Raw genomic sequence first — 19,031 nt, 5'->3', positions numbered from 1 at the left:
ATTGAGAGCACTGCCCTGGGTACAGCCCCTGCTCTAAAGTCCCCCCGCCCCCCACCAGAAAACAGGCCCAAGGACAAGGGGTTGGCAGAGCCTGGGACCTGGGCGCGCCTACTGCCAGGGCTGAGAGGCCACGGCTGGGATGGAGGGAAGCGAGCCAAAAGCGAGCATGACGCAGTAGAGCCAAGGGCTCACGTATGACGCCAGAGCTGAAATGGCGTGAGAGCTGAAACTCATGCAAGGACTGTTCTTTCCCTGTAAGTGAGCAGCGTGCGGGGTCGTGGGTACTGGAAAAACTGGAAGCGCACCTTGGGCTAAAGGCCTCAGAAGGTGGCCGTGAGGGACAGTCAGGAGGCAACGGGGACTGCCTTCCTCCTCAATGTCCCGACTTCACCGATGGGGATTACCACATGATTGTGGACAATACAAGAGCAAAAGGGGAAGGACTAAAGCCTCGATCCCACCGCTGTTGAGGATCCTCCGTCTTGTCACCTGCTGTTTTCCCTTGCCTTTTAACCGCTGTGTGATGTGGCATGGCCAGTTTACCCAGTCTTCTTAGTTTTTGGTATTATAAATAACACTGAGGAGGAGGTCCTGACTTGTGTTTTAGCAGAGACACACGGAGTGTAAATTTTCCCTGGCGTGTGGAGGGGTGTCTGAGTTGAGAGTAGAAATGTCCCCAGAAGTCCCTCTTACCCAGAGGCAATTTTCCACATTTTCTCCTAATTGTGAAATGCACTTCCAATAGCAGGTTTCTGGAAGGCTGACAGATGTCAGAGGTGTACAGAGACTCCCAGCCCCTAAGGTGTTTTTATCCTGCATGGGGAATGGTCTAACCAGTGGGCAGGGAGCAGAGGGGCCCCTAATTCAGGACAGGCCACAGGAGAGTGAGCATTTAGCTGAACCTTTTTACAGATGTGCTCTTTAAATCCTTGAGGATTCTTGGGAAATGAGAAAGGTAACAAAACATGCAAGAGAAATGTTCAGACCTTCAAAAGAAAAAGGCAAACTCCAGAATCACAGAGAACTGAACTAGCCCCCCAAACCTTGCCAGCTTTGTGAAAGCCTGTGAAGCGGATGGCACTAAAGCATTTGGGCAAGGACGCGGGGCTCTCTGGATGTCCCGGGGCAGATTGCCCCCCTCCCCCTGCAGTGTTGCCGAGGCCCTGGTCCTGCAGGCAGCGGATCCCTGAGCCTGCCGCAGGCATAGAGCATCTACCCTCTTACAAGCCGCAAGGACAGGAAGTTGGACCTGAGTCCCTCTCTTTACTTGGATTCCCACCCCCAGCTCATCCTGGACATTGAATTCCTTAATGAGAAGCAGGACAGCACAGGGGAGGGGACAGCCCTTTGGAACACACATGCACACACACGCACACACACACACACTTGTCTGAGCCTCAGTGCTCCCCGTCTGGGGCCCATGTGAGGGGTTGTATGACTGGTCGGCACAGCGCCTGGCACAGCGGAGCCCTAGAGAATGAGCAGCACAGTGATCACTCTGGAGGTCTGCAGGCGCAGGACCTCTGCCGGGTTAACAGGTGACTGCCCATGACTCTGCCCCGGGTGGAAGGCCGGGCCGCGGGCAACTCAAGTGTCCCCATTTAGTCGTGGCCCAGGGCCAAGTACGGCAGCTGGGCTGCAGCTCCTCCTCTTCCTCCTTCTCCCTGCTCCTCCCACTGCCTGGAGAGGCACAAAAGGCTGCTTGCAAGCAAGTTCCCAGCCTGGTCCTGGGCAGAAATGACCACATGTGGCCGAGGGCTCAGGAGGGCCGTAGGCGCCTCTCCCCGCCCCACATGGAGACGAGCTCTCTCAGACACCAGGGGACGCCTGAAGCCTGAGTACGATGCAGTGGTGGTAGGCGCAGGTAAAGTGGGCTGGGCTGGAGTTGAGGGGCCAGAGGGCAGCCTGCCCAGAATCCTGGGGTGGTGGGGGGGGGGGGGGGGGGGGTACCCATCCACGCCCCTGCCCTCTCACTGCTTTGGCACAGGCTGGCCAGGATTTGGGGTGAGAGCAAGTTGCTAGGGTGAAAACTCCACCCGTCTGCGAGCAGATGCCAGGATTCTGGAGCTGGCTCTGCCATCGACTTGCTGTGTGGCCTGGAGCAGATTTTTGCCCTCTCTGGGCTTGAGTCTACCCATCTAAAATGACCAGGGAGGATTAAGTGAGTTCAGGAGTTTCCATGAATCTCCTGTGAAATTAGCTAGTTGCTGCCACATCCTTGGAAAGCATATGGTAGATAAGGGTTGCAAGGAAGGAGCCCTGGTACGACAGACCTGTGAAATCCTGCCACCCCAAGTGTTCTAGGGCTTCCCTGGTGGCTCAAATGGTAAAGAATCTGCCTGCAGTGCAGACCTGGATTTAATCCCTGTTGGGAAGATCCCCTGGAGAAGGAAATGGCAACCCAGTCCAGTGTTCTTGCCTAGAGAATCCCATGGATAGAGGAACCTGGCAGGCTACAGTCCACGGGGTCACAAAGAGGCAGACACGACTGACTAGTGTGAGCAATTAACACAAGTGACTTGAGTTCTGGTCACCAGTACCTGACCACTGAGACCATCCTGAGGACACTACAGTCATTCCATCAAGGGGAGTTAGGGGAAAATAGACACGAGTCCCAGAGGTCCTCTCGCCTGTCTGCAGAAGTGACAGCCCTCACTGCCTTGCCCACCTGGGCTGTACAGGACCTGCTGCGGTGACCCCGCTGCACTTTGCTGAGCCCCAGGGTGCAGGGCACTGGTTCCACCTTGAGCCTGTGAGGCACCAGGCCAGGACCAGGCTCCTTTTCTCGGGGCCTTCCACTCACAGCCTCAAATTCTACTTCTGACATTATTTCCAGCTGGGTTTATACAGAAAGAGGATGACAGGCCTGGAAAGACCTGCTCATCACATGGCTTTAAAGCTGCATCCCTATTTGGGCCTTTCTTCATTTTCATCCCTACGGAGAGCTGTCCTGTGCTGGTAAGTGCTTACCAGTAACCTCTCCAGGGGAGAATGTGTGCATATATATCCATACATAAGTTTATTGTAAATACTGAAGTCAAAGAAGTGTAGCACAGTTTTGCAGGTGAGATATACAATACTCTAAATTCCAGGTGGCCGGTCCACTCAGCAAGTGCTCGTGAGTTTTGCTGAACTCAGTGACCAACCTACGGCTGCAATTTGACAAATGAAAATAGTTTTGAAGGAAACATTGTATGATATTTTTATTTTCTTTAAAGAGCAGAAAGATAGTGAAACAAAGATTTATGTCAGAACTTCTCTCCTCCTTCAACAATTGGAATGATCTTACTCAGTCAAATAATATTTTGCAAACAGGAGAAGAACAGTTCCTCAATTGTTTGCTCTGTTTCACAAGGTAACTGCTATGGGCACAACTGCCAGTTAAGTTTAATTTGCATTATTAGCATTTTCTCCATCACTTTCTTAAGTCTGCTGCTGCTGCTAAGTCACTTCAGTCGTGTCCAACTCTGTGTGACCCCATAGACGGCAGCCCACCAGGCTCCCGTCCCTGGGATTCTCCAGGCAAGAATACTGGAGTGGGTTGCCATTTCCTTCTTCAGTACATGAAAGTGAAAAGTGAAAATGAAGTTGCTCAGTTGTGTTCGACTCTTTGCGACCCCATGGACTGCAGCCCACCAGGCTCCTCCGTCCATGGGATTTCCCAGGCAAGAGTACTAACAACCAACAAAATAACAACCCAGGCCCTGGTGTGTAGTGTTCGTGGATTTCCCTGGTGTGACTACTCCCACTGCAGCCTTTTTCTAAGTTACCAACGTGATGTCTCTGTGAATTTGGGGGAGAGATGCAGCCAGGCATCATCAGGCAGCATGGCCCCTGTATGTGTCCATGGATGTAAGTAACCGTGAAGACACAGACAACAGGAAAATATAGTAAAACAGTTAGGAAATGACAGGCTTTGAGTATTTATTACCTTTGTCTTTAATATCATTATTTCATTGTAAGTTCATATAATTTTTTTTTTTTTTTTTTTTTTTTTAGTTCATATAATTTTTATCAGGGGCTGTTTGACAGCTGTCTCACCAACTTCCAGGGCTGGGGGACTCCAGCTCCAGTGCCCACTGACTGGGCTCAGTAAACGGAAGCTCCTCCCACCTTTTCTGCCCTTGGAGACAACCCACCCCTGCTGTCTCTTGGCAGAGAGGGTTGATCCTAGGTCCCCAGGTACCTGGGTGAATGGCTCACAAGTGTGTTTCTCAGGTGTGAATTTTTCTTCAACGTTGCTTCTCTGATTGCCAAGCAAGGCAGGAAACCCGGTTTGAAGACTTATCCAACCTGAGTGAGGAGCACAGCGGTATCTTCTGAGATACAGATCATCTCTGCTCCCTGAAGTCACACTAGTAACCTGGCCATCATCCTGATTCAGTTATTTGACCAAATTTGCCTAAAGGATGACCCAAGGAGCTTGTTAAAATGCAGTTCAAGGGCTCCCTACCTGGTGATTAGAGTTCTGAGGGGATCATCACACCTAACCAGCTCTTGGAGTGGATCTGATGTGGCACCTGCAGCCCACACATTCGGGAACCCACGTTCAGCACACCCCTCCCCCCGCATCCCTCTGTGCCTGCTGCCTAAGGAACTCTGCAGTCAGGCCTGGAGATTAGCTGAGCCTGCAGCTTAAGACTCCTTGCAGGGGAAGGGAGAGGTCACCAGAAGCCGCAGGACAAAGTTTCAGCCACAGCTAGAGTGGGGGAGTGGTGGAGGGAGGAGGAACTTGGGCTCTTGGATCCCTGCCCTTTGCCATTTGAGGTCTGTTTGTGCATTTGTGGGCTTACACGTGATGACTGAACTGGACCCTGTTGCCTGGAAGCCTTTATTAGTTTTCCAGGATTTATGATCAGCACTAATTATGGGTCTGCTAAGGCACAAGTGCTTTAGGTATATTACTGGTCATCCTCCCTGCGACACTGCAAGCCCAGCAGGCCCTCTGTTTACATGTGAAAAAGACGCCAGACAGCAGGGCGAGCCCAGGACAGTCTGCCTTTAATCTGTTGTATGTGTTTGAGAGCACGGCTTTTCAGACTTCAGGTTGCAATTCATTCATAATTCCCATCCATCACACTTTTTTAACTTTTTTAAGAAAATTATCAAAAGCAGGTTAAAAACAGTAGTCTATCAACTAGCATTTTTAAATGAAATATAATCAAATAGATCATGACGTGCTTATCACATGATGATTCGATATTAGTTCATGAAACACGTGGGTCTGAGACCACCTGCATCTGAATGACCAGGGAGCTTCTATGAAGTCCGTCCTAGTCCCTGCCCCGAGCCTGCCCAGTAGATTCTGGGGAGGGCTCCGGGAATCGGTGATGACGCACGTTCTTAAGTGACCCTGAAGCTTCTCAGAGCTGGAGAAGCACTTGCTAACCATGGACGTGGTGTGGGATGTGGGACCCCAAACCAAGTTCAGGGCTTGCACCCCAGGGGCTGCCTGCCTAAAATTTTTGGAAAGAAACTTTATACCAGACAAATCTGCCCAATCGTCTAGCACCCTGAAGCACACTCAGCAATTCTAGCGAACGTTGACGCTGTATGTGTTGAGTTCATTTTGAGCTGTTCTATCTCAGGAACACTGGAAACTGACAAAGATTCCCCTTCTGGAGCCCTGTTGTGCGGCATGCTTGGGCAAAGCAAGCCCTGCTTGGCGGCAACTGTCCACATGACCAGCACTTACCTGGATGACCAGGGACACCAGCATCAGAGCACGATCAGGCCTCCCTCTCTTCCTCTAAGTCAACTCTGACGCTTCCTCCGACAGTCATCTGCTCAACCTCCCTTGCTGGAAGCCCAGCAAGGCTTTGTGGGGTCACTTTCATCTGATGCCTGCGGGTTCCCCTTGTCCCCACTCCAGCATGAGCCATTGGCCAAGCCAAGGTGACAGGATTTTTTTCAATTTGGGGCAAGAACCAGGGTTTTGTGATTCCCCAAAGACCAGGTGTCTTACAGTATCAAGCTAGATGCTGTTCCAACATCCAGGTTCAGGGGAGGGGGTCCCCCAGGTTCTGCTACCTTGCCAGGATCTTCATGGGCATGGGGACAGGGGTGGGGGGCCACACTCCTCAAGGAATGTATCTGCCCACTGACCACGGTCACTTTCCTCCCCTCTCCTCTGTCTCGTTGCAGGACACAACGGGCTGGTTGCTGTGAGTCCCTCCCCCTCCGCCCCACTTCACTGGCCCCTGGGTGTGTGACTCCCAGCAGGAGTGTAAGGAAGCCAGCAGGATGAGGGTCGCTGGGGGGAAGCAAAGGCCGGCTGGTCCCCTCACCCCGGTGCTGACCAGTGACAGGCTCAAGAGGACATCCACAGCCCTTAAAGACGATATGGGATTGCTGGCCTCTCCTTAATGCTCATAGGTTTCCCCCTTGACCTTTCAAAAGCAAGGTGATAAACGGCTGGGAAAGTGTGTAATGGACATAACACAGGAGGCAGGTTGGAACTTTAGGGAGCAAGTAACTGGGGCCGGGGGCCCTTTGACTCCAGATGGTGGGCTGTCCTTGTATACAGAGCCAGTGTTCCCCAGCAGGTCTAGGCCAGGCACCACCTTGGGGAACATGCAGCTGCACATGGTCCAAGGTCCACCCTGGAGGCAGTGAGGGAGCCAATCCAGCAGAGAAGGCAGGGCCCTGCCCCGGCACAGCTGGTGTCTGGGTCCCAGGCTGACTGCAGGCCAGGGTGACCCTGAGGCTGTGCTTCTCAAACCAGAGTCTGTGTACCCCTAGGAGGCCATAGTGTGTGATCGAGGTTCAGGCCTCAAGATTCACACAGAGCATTCTGAGCAGCATCTGCTCCAGAATATCAGTGCAGGGGATTCAGCAATGTGGGGAGCCAGGAGACCTGTGTTACGTCTCAATACTTACCCCAGTATAGCAGTTTTATTCGAACATGTTACAGCAGACATTATTTAACTCAAGTGAAAGTGAAAGTCGCCCAGTTGTGTCCAACTCTTTGTGACCCCATGGACTGTATAGTCCATGGAATTCTCCAGGCCAGAATACTGGAGTGGGTAGTCTTTCCCTTCTCCAGGGGATTGTCCCAACCCCAGGATCAAACCCAGGTCTCCCACATTGCAGGTGGATTCTTTACCAGCTGAGCTGCAAGGGAAACCTAAGGATACTGGAATAGGTAGCCTATCCCTTCACCAGCTTATCTTCCTGACCCAGGAATCAAACCAGGGAGTCCTGCATTGCAGGCAGATTCTTTACTAACTGGGCTATCAGGGAAGCCCCCTATTTAACTCAACTGATCAGTAATTTAAAACACTGATTTTTGTATTAATATGAACATGGGTTTGTCTCCCAGCTCAGCCACTTCCCACCTGTGAAGGTTAAGGCCAGTCAGCTAATCTCTCTGACCCATGATAAAATGAGAATTAAAATGCCCACCCTCACTGAATTGAGGGGAAGGGAAATAGATGGTGTGCCCTGAGGCCTCAGCTCAAGAAGCCTTGCTCAAAAGGTAACCTTGGGGCATCCCAGGATGAGAGGATATAGGAAGAACTTAACTCTAGGTCGTGCACTTCGCTGGATGATTTGAGGCCAGCTTGAGAAAGTAGGCAGTTGGCCCTAGATTGATTACTGTTGGAGAGTTGGGGGCATCTCTGAACCGTGTCTGCAGGGAGGGGAGGCTAGCATGCAGAGTGGTCACCACACACACACAGCATCACACATCTTGGCCACGAGAGCCAGTGATTGGGATCTTGAGGTGACCCACAGACCTCGTCTCGTCTTTGCTAAGACACAGCTGTGAAGTGGCCCTGCCCTGTCACCTGTATCGTGGTCTCAGACCACCTCTGTCTGCCATCATCACTGTGGGACTGTTGACGTCTAACGGGAGAAACACGGCTCACCTCTGAGGCCAGTTTCCAGATGTGACACCGAGGCTCCTCTTTCTCCTTTCTCGTTAGGATATGTCAGGAGCATAGATTCTGTGTACAGACCGGGTGCAGTTTCCACACCTCTGCTCATCAGTTCTGGGAACTTGAGCTGTTAGCCTCACTGAGCCTCACTTCCTCCTCTGCGAAATGGGGAGAATCACGGTGCCTACCTCTAAGATGGATCATATGAGACGATGCTCGCACAGCATCTGGCATAGTAGTCACCAAAAGTCTACCTTCTGAGCTACACCATCCGTGTGGTCACCTTGGTTGTGGTGATGGTGGGAGGGCCAGCATTTTAGGTCAGTAGATGGAGCGCTAGTTTGGTTCAACAAGTATTTATTGATTTTCCACCAAGTGCTAGAGAAAGATGAATACTCTCCCCTGAAACATTTGTTCCCCAAAATGACACCATATTATAATCATAGCTTCATTGACCGAACACATCCCCATGTGCCAGGGACCCATGTCTAAGTTCCTTCTAGGGACCAACTCAGAGAATTCTCACAGCAGCCCTGTGAGGCAGGAAAAGTGGGTGTTGATATCATCAGCCCCATTTTTGCACAGGAGGAAATTGAGGCCAGATGGATCAAGTACTGAGGTCGCCCCAGCAGGAGAAGAGGGGAGTGGAAAGGTGTGCTCTGTGCTCACACAACACGCCCCCCGTGCTGCCTGCTGCAGGCTAGGGAGGAGGGCGAGGCTTGCCGCCACCCTGCCCAGGAAATGGGCACGAGCTCACAGAGGCTCCAGACCTTGCAGGAGGGAAGGTCACCTGGGGCTGGGAAGCAGAGGGGCACGAGCAGTCATGTCAGGCCTCAGAGGACATCTGAGGAGGTGGGCATTTATGAAAGGGTGGGGGAAGGGCATCTCAGAGGCAGGGACAGCTCGAGCCAGCCCTGTGGTGAGGTCCCTGAGACTGCGGGTGGACCCCAGGAATAAAGGGAAGGTCTGTGTGCCTCGTCCCAGGCGGCATACCTGCAGAGATTTGGAGTGAACACGGCGGTCTTCGAGAGACGCCACGTGATCGGGGGTGCGGCTGTCACAGAGGAGATAGTCCCAGGTGAGCCAAAAAGGTGGGTGAGGGGCATGGGGGTGACCACTGGTGATCCCTGTGACTGTCTTCATCCAATTCATCTTCAGGGTTTAAGTTCTCCCGAGCATCCTACCTCCTCAGCCTGCTACGACCGCAGATTTACTCCGAATTGGAGCTGAAGGTAGAGTGTGTGTGTACATGTGTGTGTCCATCCACCTGCTCCATGGCCTGGGGGCTGGGGAAGTGGGCAGCTGCTACTCTTGCCTCTGAGGGTATGTCTATCTCCCCTGCTATCCTTGATGCCTGCCCACAGATGGGCTTTGTCTGGCCCACCTGGTGTCTTAAAGATCGAGAAATTTCATACATAAATCAAATGTCTCAAAGCCCATGTTCCTAGATGCCGCACCAGCTGACCCCTTACATGAATGCCATCTTGGCAGTGCTTTGTCCATCACTCCCCGGGGCCCTGTCCAGCCCCCATAGGAACCCTTGGGCACCTGGGCACCTGAGTTTGCTGCCTTAGGTCCTGGGCCCACCTGCTGCCCTCCTTACACTTGAGAGCCAGTCACCATCCTCGGCAACTTGAGCAATCAGACTTTCAGCTCTTCAGGCTCCTGAGCCGTTGTAGGGCATCCTGGGAACTCCCAGTCTGCCCCTGTAGACTCCTTTTAGCCTTGCCTTAGTCCACAGTCTTGCCCCCGCCCTTTCAGATTCCTTTTACCCCTAGCTGCCTTTTTGACAAACACAGTCATGCATTCCTGGAGCCACTTAGCTGCTTGGTGCCTCTGTCACCCACCACTCAGAGAGGGTCCTGGGTGCCATCTGCATATGATGCTGACAGCACTTCAGCACCAACTCTGTGCTGAGTTCGAAATTAATAAGACATTAAGCCATGGTCACCATGAGAGAAATTACTCTTTGAGTCCCTGAGACCGCTAGCACACCTGTCGCCAGCCAGGATCAGGTGGAATCCTGCCAAGGCCTGGGGACGGGTCTCTGTCCCCAGACAAACCAGCCTATCACTGAAGGCAATTTTCAGACACACTAGCTATGCACCGTGGCAAGTGCATGAGTAGGAGTCCCCATTTTATGAGGGAACTCAGGGGATTAAGCCCACACACAAGGAAATGACTGAGGAGCCAAGTCTAACCAAGCCCTCCCCCTTGTTCTGAGCTCTGATGTGCCACCGCCAAGGGCGTCTTGATGGCCACCCTGCTCAGCCTCGTGCACTCTGCCGGTGGCCATGGGCCAGGTCTCAAATGTGAGCTCTCAGGACGGACCTCTGTCGTGGGTAGAGCACAAGGCTGCGATTTCAGCCTCTGGACCCTACCTGCTCAGTTTTGAATCTCTGCTCTGCCGTTAGCAGCTGTGTGACTTAGCCTTGCGGTGCCTTGTCTTCCTTATCTGTAAGATGGGGATGTAATCTTACCAGCCTCAGAAGGCTCTTGTAGTAGTTGGTGTTCGCGCATCATTAGCACGGTGCCTGGGGCAGCCGGCTGGGGCTCCAGTACTTTGGCCACCTGATGTGAAAAGCTGACTCTTTGGAAAAGACTCTAATGCTGGGAAAGAGTGAGGGCAGGAGGAGAAGAGGGCGGCAGAGGATGAGATGGTTGGATGGTATCATCGACTCAATGGACATGAGTTTGAGCAGGAGATAGTGAAGGACAGGGAAGCCTGGCATGCTGCAGTCCATGGGGTCACAAGGAGTCAGACAGGACAGTCACTCTCTTTATGGGAAAAAGTCCTGGAATCAGACAAATAAATGAATCGTGTTCAATTACTTAGACCTGAAGCAAACTCTGGGTTCTTCTTGGATACCTTTTTGGGGGGTTATTGATTCATTCATTCAGCAAATGTTGCTGAGCATCTGTCCTGTGCCAGGCCCAGGGAGAGACATGTGGACTGAAGGTGGTGAGGGAGGGTGGCAAGGCTGAGCGCTTAGTGAGAGAACCTCAGGTGGAGGTAAGCACACCCACAGAAAGGAAGCTAAGGCAGCACGACAGTGAGGGCCTGGACGCCCGGCCTGGACTGGTGACCAGGAAACCCTCCCTTGGAGGCGGGGGGAACATCTGAGCTGACATTCAAACGCCAAGCAGTCACCAGCACTGTGGACATCTGAGGGGAGGATATTCCAGGCAGAAGGAAGTGGAAGTGGACAGGCCTCAGGGAAAGGAAGGTCAAGCGGCCAGAGCAGAAGTGCCAGGCAGAGGGGCAGCAGGCAGTAGGGGAGGTGGGCAGGGCCAGAGGAGACTGGGCCTTGTGGGCTGGGAGGAAGGGCCTGCGTTTTATCTGAGCACAGCAGGGAGACAGTAGAGGTGCTGAATTGGGAAGTGAGGTGATGGGATTTATGACTTTATGAAAGATCAGTCCTCTTGGTGGATGGCGTGGATTGTGGTGGAAGCGGTTGCAGGGCAGCTCAGAAGGTGGCAGCTGGGCTGAGGCAGGGCAGGGAGTTGGGGAGATGTGGATGAGGTCTGGAGGCTGAGATCTGAGACTTGGTGATGGATGGGAGGCCAAGGGTGAGAGGCTCAGAGGAACTGAGGGTGCCTCCTGCGTGTTAGAGGGTTCACTGTATCAAGAGGAACCAAGCTGGAAATTCCTCCAGTTTGTAATCAAAGAAATTTCCCATCTCAGCATTAGGAAGGATCCTGTGGGTCTCCCAGCCCCACCCCTTCCAACACTTGGATGCACCTCCACAATGCTCAGTCATGGAGATCCTGCCATCTGGAATGCCCATGGTTGGGGGGAGACTTCTGCTGTAATATTGGAAAGGTCTCTTTGGGTTTCTGTGTGTTTTCCTAAAACTTCTGCTCACAGATCTCGTTTCTGTCCTCTGGGGTGGTGCCCTGTCTGCAGCAGTGCATTTAGTTAGTCAATAGACTACGTATTGATCACATGGTGTCTAGATGCTGCAGATACAGCACTGAGAAAAAGAGACTCAGCCCCTGAGTTCAGAGAGCTCACATTCTACCTGTGTAGACAGAGGAAAACTAAGTGTGTCATTGACCAGGTGGTGATCAGAGCCAAAGAGTCAGGGGGGGCTGAGCATGCTACTCAGGTAACATCTGAGCAAAGACCTCAAAGAGGTGGGAGCAGACCAAAGTGTATCTGGGGGAAGAAGTCTCTAGAGGCCAAATCTTTCAAGCTGCGTACTTTAAATACATACAGCTCCTTGTATGTCAATCACTCATCCAAAAAGTGGTTTAGGAAAAAAGTCTCTAGAAGGAACAGGATGTCTTTTATTTGTAGGGGTTTCACAGGCCCCTTTTGTTTTATCTCCACCTTCTTTGAAGAAGTAAATGTGCTCTTGGAAAGTTCTGTGTACTAATCAAATATTTGTAAATCAACTATTTTAAATGCATCAAGGGAACTTCCATTTAAAGTGACCATGGAGTAAATGAGTCTGCAAAGTAAATAAAAGGGTTTTTTTATGTGAATAATTTATCTATCTAGTAAGTATGGATTTTCACATAACTGTGGCTTTATTGTGTCTTTCTCAGTCTTAATTATTACTGAAATGGGGGCATTTAAAGACTACTGCTGAGAGCCAGGGCTTTGGAGTCACAGGGATGTGGTTTGAAACCTAGATCCACCTCCCAGTGTGACCTTGAACACGTTTTTCACTTCTCTGAGCCTCTGCTATTGCATTTTACAATGAGGATGATATACTTACAGAACCACTGTGATGGTTCTGTAACCATTGTAACCACTGTAAGCCCCAGTACAGTCCCCGGCACTGGGTAGTGTGGCATGGTGCGATGTGGCATAGCATGGCATGTACGTGTGGCGTCGCATGGTGTGGTATGGTCTGCCACAGTGTGCCTGGGCAAGAAGGATTTTTATACACTTATATCTAAGATAGGAACCAGGACCACATGCCTTGGGAAACTACATGTATATGTTCATGCTAAGTCGCTTCAGTCATGTCCAACTCTCTGTTACCCCATGGACTGTGTAGCCTGCCAGGCTCCCTGGTACATGGGATTCTCCAGGCAAGAATAATGGAATAGGTTGCCATTCCCTTCTCCAGGGGATCTTCCTGACCCAAGGATTGAACCCGCATCTCATGTCTCCTGCATTGGCAGGCGGGTTCTTTACTACTAGCACCACCTGGGAATCCCCTGGGAACCTGCATACAGGTACCTAAATACATACAGGTCAGTTCAGTTCAGTTCAGTCGCTCAGTCGAGTCCGACTCTTCGTGACCCCATGGACCACAGCATGCCAGGCCTCCCTGTCCATCACCAACTCCCAGAGTCTACTCAAACTCATCTCCATTGAGTTGGTGATACCATCCAACCATCTCATCCTCTGTCATCACCTTCTCCTCCTGCCTTCAGTCTTTCCCAGCATCAGGGTCTTTTCAAACGAGTCAGCTCTTCGCATCAGGTGGCCAAAGTACTGGAGTTTCAGCTTTAGCATCATTCCTTCCAAAGAACACCCAGGGCTGATCTCCTTTAGAATGGACTGGTTAGATCTCCTTGCAGTCCAAGGGACTCTCAAGAGTCTTCTCCAACACCACAGTTCAAAAGCATCAATTCTTCAGCATTCAGCTTTCTTTATAGTCCAACTCTCACATCCATACATGACTACTGGAAAAACCATAGCTTTGATGAGACTTTTGTTGGCAAAGTAAAGTCTCTGCTTTTCAATATGCTGTCTAGTTTGGTTATAACTTTCCTTCCAAGGAGTAAGCGTCTTTTAATTTCATGGCTACAGTCACCATCTGCAGTGATTTTGGAGCAAAAATAATACAGGTCACCTAAGCACAATCAGAGAAGGGTCATGGGCAGAGCCCTTCAAATGTTACCTGTGCTGTCTGTGTTCTGCAGAAACATGGGCTGAGGCTTCATCTTCGAAACCCCTACTCCTTCACCCCCATGCTGGAAGAGGGCACAGGGGGCAAGGTGCCCCGGTCTCTTCTGCTGGGCACAGATATGGTGGAAAATCAGAAGCAGATCGCCCAGTTCTCAAAGAAGGATGCCCAGGTAGGGAAAGTGACCAGCGATGGATCTTCTCCTCCATCTCAGCCTGGAGGCTGCTCTTTTTTCTTTTTAAACATTATTTTCTGAGAGATGGGCTGTCTTAAAAAAAAAAATTATTTGACTGCCCTAGGTCGTATAGTTGCGGTATGTGGGATATTTAGTTGCAACATGTGAAAACTAGATCCCTGACCAGGGATTGAACCTGGGGCCCCTGCATTGGAAGTACAGAAACTTAGCCACTGAAAGGGGAGTCCTTTGGAGGCCACTGTTGAAAGGAAATGGGCCTGGTTGGAATTCTCCCAGAGCAAGTTGTCCAAGGCCACAGGGGTGTGGACAGGCCACCCCATCTGCCCTACAAGGGCTCCAGTCTGTGCCAGCCTTTGATCTTGGGCACTGCAAAGAGAAGGGGTGGAGAACAGTGGCTAAGACCAGTGGACACGGGAGACCCTCAAACCAGTGTGTGTTCAGCATGAAGCCACTGTTCAAGTTTCAAAAGGGAGTCCACTGATATGTCCTTATATTGTATGTGCTTTCTACCTCTCCTTTCAGACAGAATTCCAGGTGGTTTTCCATATTAAAGCACATGAAGATCAAAAAGAAAAAGGGGGGATCAGAGACAGTTAAAGATAGAACAAACTGGATCAGGAATTTAGGACAAGAGAGTTATAATAAATATTCATCTATTTTGGCATCATTCCCTGGCAGCCCAAGGCAAGAATGTGCCCAGGATGATGAGCAGGTCTGATGGAGAAGGCACAGTTTTCCCTTGGGACTGAACTGCGAGGAGTTTCTTGGGTAGCTTTGTCTAGATGAGTCATTGAATGTAATGGGCCTGGTGTGATTGGTTTTACAGACAGAAAAAGATTCTCTGAGTGGCCATTTGTTGTACCAACCTAGATACAAGCTGACGGCATAGCATTAACTCATATCTTGGTGGAGACATTTTTCTAAGAAGAACCTGGGTTAAGCAATCCATGGGGGATGATTTTTGTTCTGTTAATCTACTATTGGGTAAAACCAAGAAAACCACATATCCAGCCTCTCTCTTTAACCAGTGGTTTCCTAACCTGGTGGACAATCAGGTCACTAGGGGAGCTTTGCTTTTTTTTTTTTAAGTGCTTTGCACATGATTCTTTTGTACAGTTGCACTCTGTAGGTTGCACTCCCTACACTCTCCTCCAAGTCCTACCCATCTCAGATACACTGGAGAGGATTCAGGACAAGACTGGGTCCCTGAGCTAGAAGACAGTGGCCGTGGCCATGGCTGGTGACCACAGGAACAGGAGGCAGAGGCCACATCTCAGTGTGGAAAGTCAGGAGCAGAATTCTGGTTTTGTCTTTGCATGTTGTCACATTGAAGACCTGTTGCAGAGGAAGCTATTTACCTTCATTTTAATCAAGAGTCTCCAGTGCAATTCAACACAGAGCTTTTCTTAATGTAACAGGTGTTAAAATTCCATGGATATATCCAAGAGTTCTAGAACGAAAAATTAAAAGCTCTGAGCTAAAAAGTAAGATAGGGCCTCGGGTGGCATAGATGTCCATCCCTGCTCCTGTCACCCATCCAGGGAAGGGGGATCATAACCAGGCTGTCATATGCATTCGGTTGTAGGAGATTGCGGGGTAAAGGGAGGCAGGGTTCTGTTCCTGCTGATGATGAAAGGATGTGGGGGGTGGGGTTTGCAGACCAGGAAGGAACAGTCAACATGCTGGGGTACAGAGCAAGAGATCTTACTTCTACCAGTGAGATATAGAAAGACAGGAGAGAGAGAAGAAACTTGTAAGTGGTCTTTGGTTTATCACAGAGACCATGTCCTAGGGTACTTGAGTTTTCCATGGCCAACAGCTGGCCAGCCTTAGGCTCTTGTGCCTGCCACCTCTGGTGACCTCCTACTATTACTATGCAGACCCTCTGTCACCTGCCCTAGTGCTGACACCAGTGCACAGACCTAGAACTGGGAGTAACCCTGCACAGTCAAGCAGAATCATGCTTGGCAGGGCGTGGGGCCTGACGAATCATCAAGGCTTGGCTGGGAGGCACAGGCCAGGTGGTCTGGAGGGCAGATCATGGGGACAGGGTCCTGTGGAATTCTAGGCAGTGGGACCTTGACTCAGAGCTCTGTTCCAGGCCTTTCCCAAATATGAGGCATTCATGGATCGCTTGGCATTAGCCATTGACCCTCTGCTGGACTCAGCCCCCGTGGACCTGGAGGCCTTCCAGCGGGGTTCCCTGCTACAAAGGCTCAAGTCGCTGTCCACCCTCAAGCCCCTGTGGCAGGCAGGTAAGTCCAAGGGCAGGTATCAGGGCATGATGAATGCCTTCATGTGGCTGAGCCCAGTTTCTCCATGATTGGACATAAGCCTGAACCTCCGAGGCAGCCTGCCAACTTCTGTCAATTAATAGGGGCCGCCTGGAGCACTGTGAGTGAGATGATCTTATCTTAGGCTGGCATGCTCTAAAAATGGAGCCTGAACCAAGGGCTTATGTTCAAGTAGTTCATTTTGAAGGAGGATCCTAGGGAAAGGAGGAGGAACGGGAAAGAGGGAGAGTCAGCACCAGGGTGTGTTACTGAACTGGCCACCACTGTGCGTGATAATGTCCTGCCTGGACCTTCTGAGGAGCCTTAGGGAATCCACATGACAACGTGCTCAGGGGAAGAGAGGGGAAACATTTGCCCACTGGGTTCTCTTCCCCAGCGTTCAGAGGTTGCCCCCATGGGTATTAACTCCCACATGAGGCATTAACTTCTGGGTTGTGCATCCATGGGTGCCAAGTGAGTCCCATGGGTACCCTGTCCTGGTGTCAGAGAGGCCCCAGGGAAGACATGAAGAAGAAGCGCATCTTACAGGCCTGAGGTGAGATGCGGTCAGGTTGCACTGCGTGCAGCTGGCTGGAGCCTGCATGGAGCTCAGCACCATAGCCATGGCTGGGGGAGGCTGAGAGAGATGGGGCCGAGAGAGTTTGAAGAGATGCCCCCATACAAGAAGGATGCTGGATGACTGGACTCAGCAAGAAAAATATCTGTGGCCAATTAGTGATGTCTGCCGTGGGTATGAGAAGGGAAGTCTCACCAAGCCTGCTATTATTTTCCACCACTCGTCTAGGGTACAAAGTGTACCCAAACTGTGGTGCTGGAGAAGACTCTTGAGAGTCCCTTGGACAACAAGGAAATCAAAGCAGTCCATCCTAAAGGAAATCAACCCTGAATATTCATTGGAAGGTCTGATGCTGAAGCTAAAGCTCCAGTACTTTGGCCACCTGATGTGAAGAGCCGACTCACTGGAAAAGACCCTGATGCTGGGAAAGATCGAACGTGGGAGGAGAAGGGGATGACAGAGGATGAGATGGTTGGATGGCATCACCGACTCAATGGACATGAGTTTGAGCAGACTCTGGGAGATAGTGAAGGACAGGGAGGCCTGGTGTGCTGCAGTTCATGGGGTCACAAAGGGTTGGCTACGACTGAGGAACTGAACAACAAACAAGGATACAAAGACCAGTTAAGCGTCTACATTCTACAAAAATACTGAACCAGTTAGCTGTGGTCACAAAGTTGCCACATAACAAACTACAACATTCCAGTGGCATGTAAAAATGAACATTTATTTCTCATGTGTCTGCATGGTTCAGCTGGTCCCAACTGGGCTGAGCTGGTCTGAGCTGGTCTCATGCGTGCATCCGTGGCTGGAGCAGCCCTGCTCCAGGTGCCTCTCATCCTCTTCTTGGAAAATGCTGGCTCGTCCAGGCATGACCTTCTTATATCCATGACAAAAGTGCAGAGGGCAAGCCCCGATGTGCAGGCCAGTTCCAAGCCTCTGGTTGCATCATGTTGGCAAACACTCCAATGGCCAAGCAAATCGTGTGAGCCCAGAAGCAAGAAGTAAGGCAGGTCCACTCAGCTAGGGCGGGAGGCAGTGCAGTTACAGGGCAAAGTGTGTGGACCCGGGGAGGGTGACGGAGCCAAGCTGGTAGAATCTATCACAAATGTCAAGAGCAGACATTGCCTCCCACATCACCAGTCCAAGGAACCTCATGCAATAAACATGCATTAAGCATTCATGTAGTCAACATTTATTGAGCAACTGCTCTGTGCCAGACGGCAAGCTCAGCACTGGGGCAAAATGCCTAGAGTTCATGACCTCTACCTTCAAGGTTCTAGTGCCCAGTTACTCTCTGAGCTAGTTTAAATCAGTGTCAGAGAAATGGGTTAGCCAAACCACTGCCTCCCAGGGTACAGCCTTAGAGAATTCAAAGAGAGTAAGATACAAATTAAAAATGGCCCCCAAATAATTCTAACAGTTAAAATGTACTAAGTGCCTATAGATTTAGAAATGCTTTACCTACCTCATTTAATCCTCACAATAGCTTTTAAGGGTAGAAAATATGACTCCCGTTTTATAGATAAAGAAGCAGGTGCAGAGCCATTAGGATCAAAGTGTTCCCTTCTTGCCTGTCTCGGTTTGCATTTTATGAATCTCGTCTTTCAGGTTGCATCCTGGGAGCCCAGCTGCCCCAGTATTACCAGGTCCTCACAGCTCCAGCCGCCAAGGTGAGTGCTGACCCAGCCTCAGGCTGGACCTCGCCAGGACAGGGCCTCTGCTCCCAGGTAAGCCCTTCTCCATGCCGCTCTGCTTTCCCAGGTGCTGGATCAGTGGTTTGAGTCTGAGCCTCTAAAAGCCACTCTAGCAACGGATGCAGTGATTGGAGCTATGACAAATCCCTACATTCCGGGAAGTGGGTGAGTGTGGCAGGTGAGGGGGGGCAGCGGGAGGGGCGCAGTCACCCCCACAAGAGCGAAAACTATCACTCACTGAACTCACCCGATGAACCAGGCAGGTGCCAGCTACTTCACACAGGATTCATTTAACCCTCAAGGCAACACTGGGGAGCTGTGGTTCAGAGAAGGGAGATAACCTTCCCAAAGTCACCCAGCTAGTAAGGGCAGAGCTGGTTCCCAGCCTGACTTGTCCGAACCCCGCATCCCTGCCAAGTCTTCCTTCTTAGCCACTGCTCCCCACTGCTGCAGTAGAAGAGCCTTGGTCCTGCCTCCCGCTGTGATGTCTCAACATGAGTATCTTCTCTATCTATCTATGCATCATCTATCCATCTACGTATCT

The 19,031-nt window shown here is 51.0% G+C and overlaps 1 protein-coding gene across 1 annotated transcript in view; it reads left to right on the top strand.

Annotated features, from left to right (window-relative positions):
* The first annotated feature begins 1,556 nt into the window (after positions 1 to 1,556).
* PYROXD2 (pyridine nucleotide-disulphide oxidoreductase domain 2) overlaps positions 1,557 to 19,031 on the top strand; it is a 25,397-nt gene continuing 7,922 nt past the window's right edge. The window contains exons 1-8 of the mRNA XM_010833099.1: positions 1,557 to 1,864; positions 6,145 to 6,164; positions 8,862 to 8,955; positions 9,036 to 9,109; positions 13,761 to 13,916; positions 16,042 to 16,195; positions 18,402 to 18,463; positions 18,555 to 18,652. Coding sequence (XP_010831401.1) covers positions 1,738 to 1,864; positions 6,145 to 6,164; positions 8,862 to 8,955; positions 9,036 to 9,109; positions 13,761 to 13,916; positions 16,042 to 16,195; positions 18,402 to 18,463; positions 18,555 to 18,652 — 785 coding nt within the window. The 5' untranslated portion in view covers positions 1,557 to 1,737. The remainder of the gene's footprint in view (positions 1,865 to 6,144; positions 6,165 to 8,861; positions 8,956 to 9,035; positions 9,110 to 13,760; positions 13,917 to 16,041; positions 16,196 to 18,401; positions 18,464 to 18,554; positions 18,653 to 19,031) is intronic.

Source organism: Bison bison, unplaced genomic scaffold (genome assembly GCF_000754665.1).
Source record: "Bison bison bison isolate TAMUID 2011002044 unplaced genomic scaffold, Bison_UMD1.0 scf7180017862979, whole genome shotgun sequence".
In the NCBI taxonomy this organism is placed as follows: Eukaryota; Metazoa; Chordata; class Mammalia; order Artiodactyla; family Bovidae; genus Bison; species Bison bison.
This window is presented reverse-complemented; position numbering and strand designations above follow the sequence as displayed.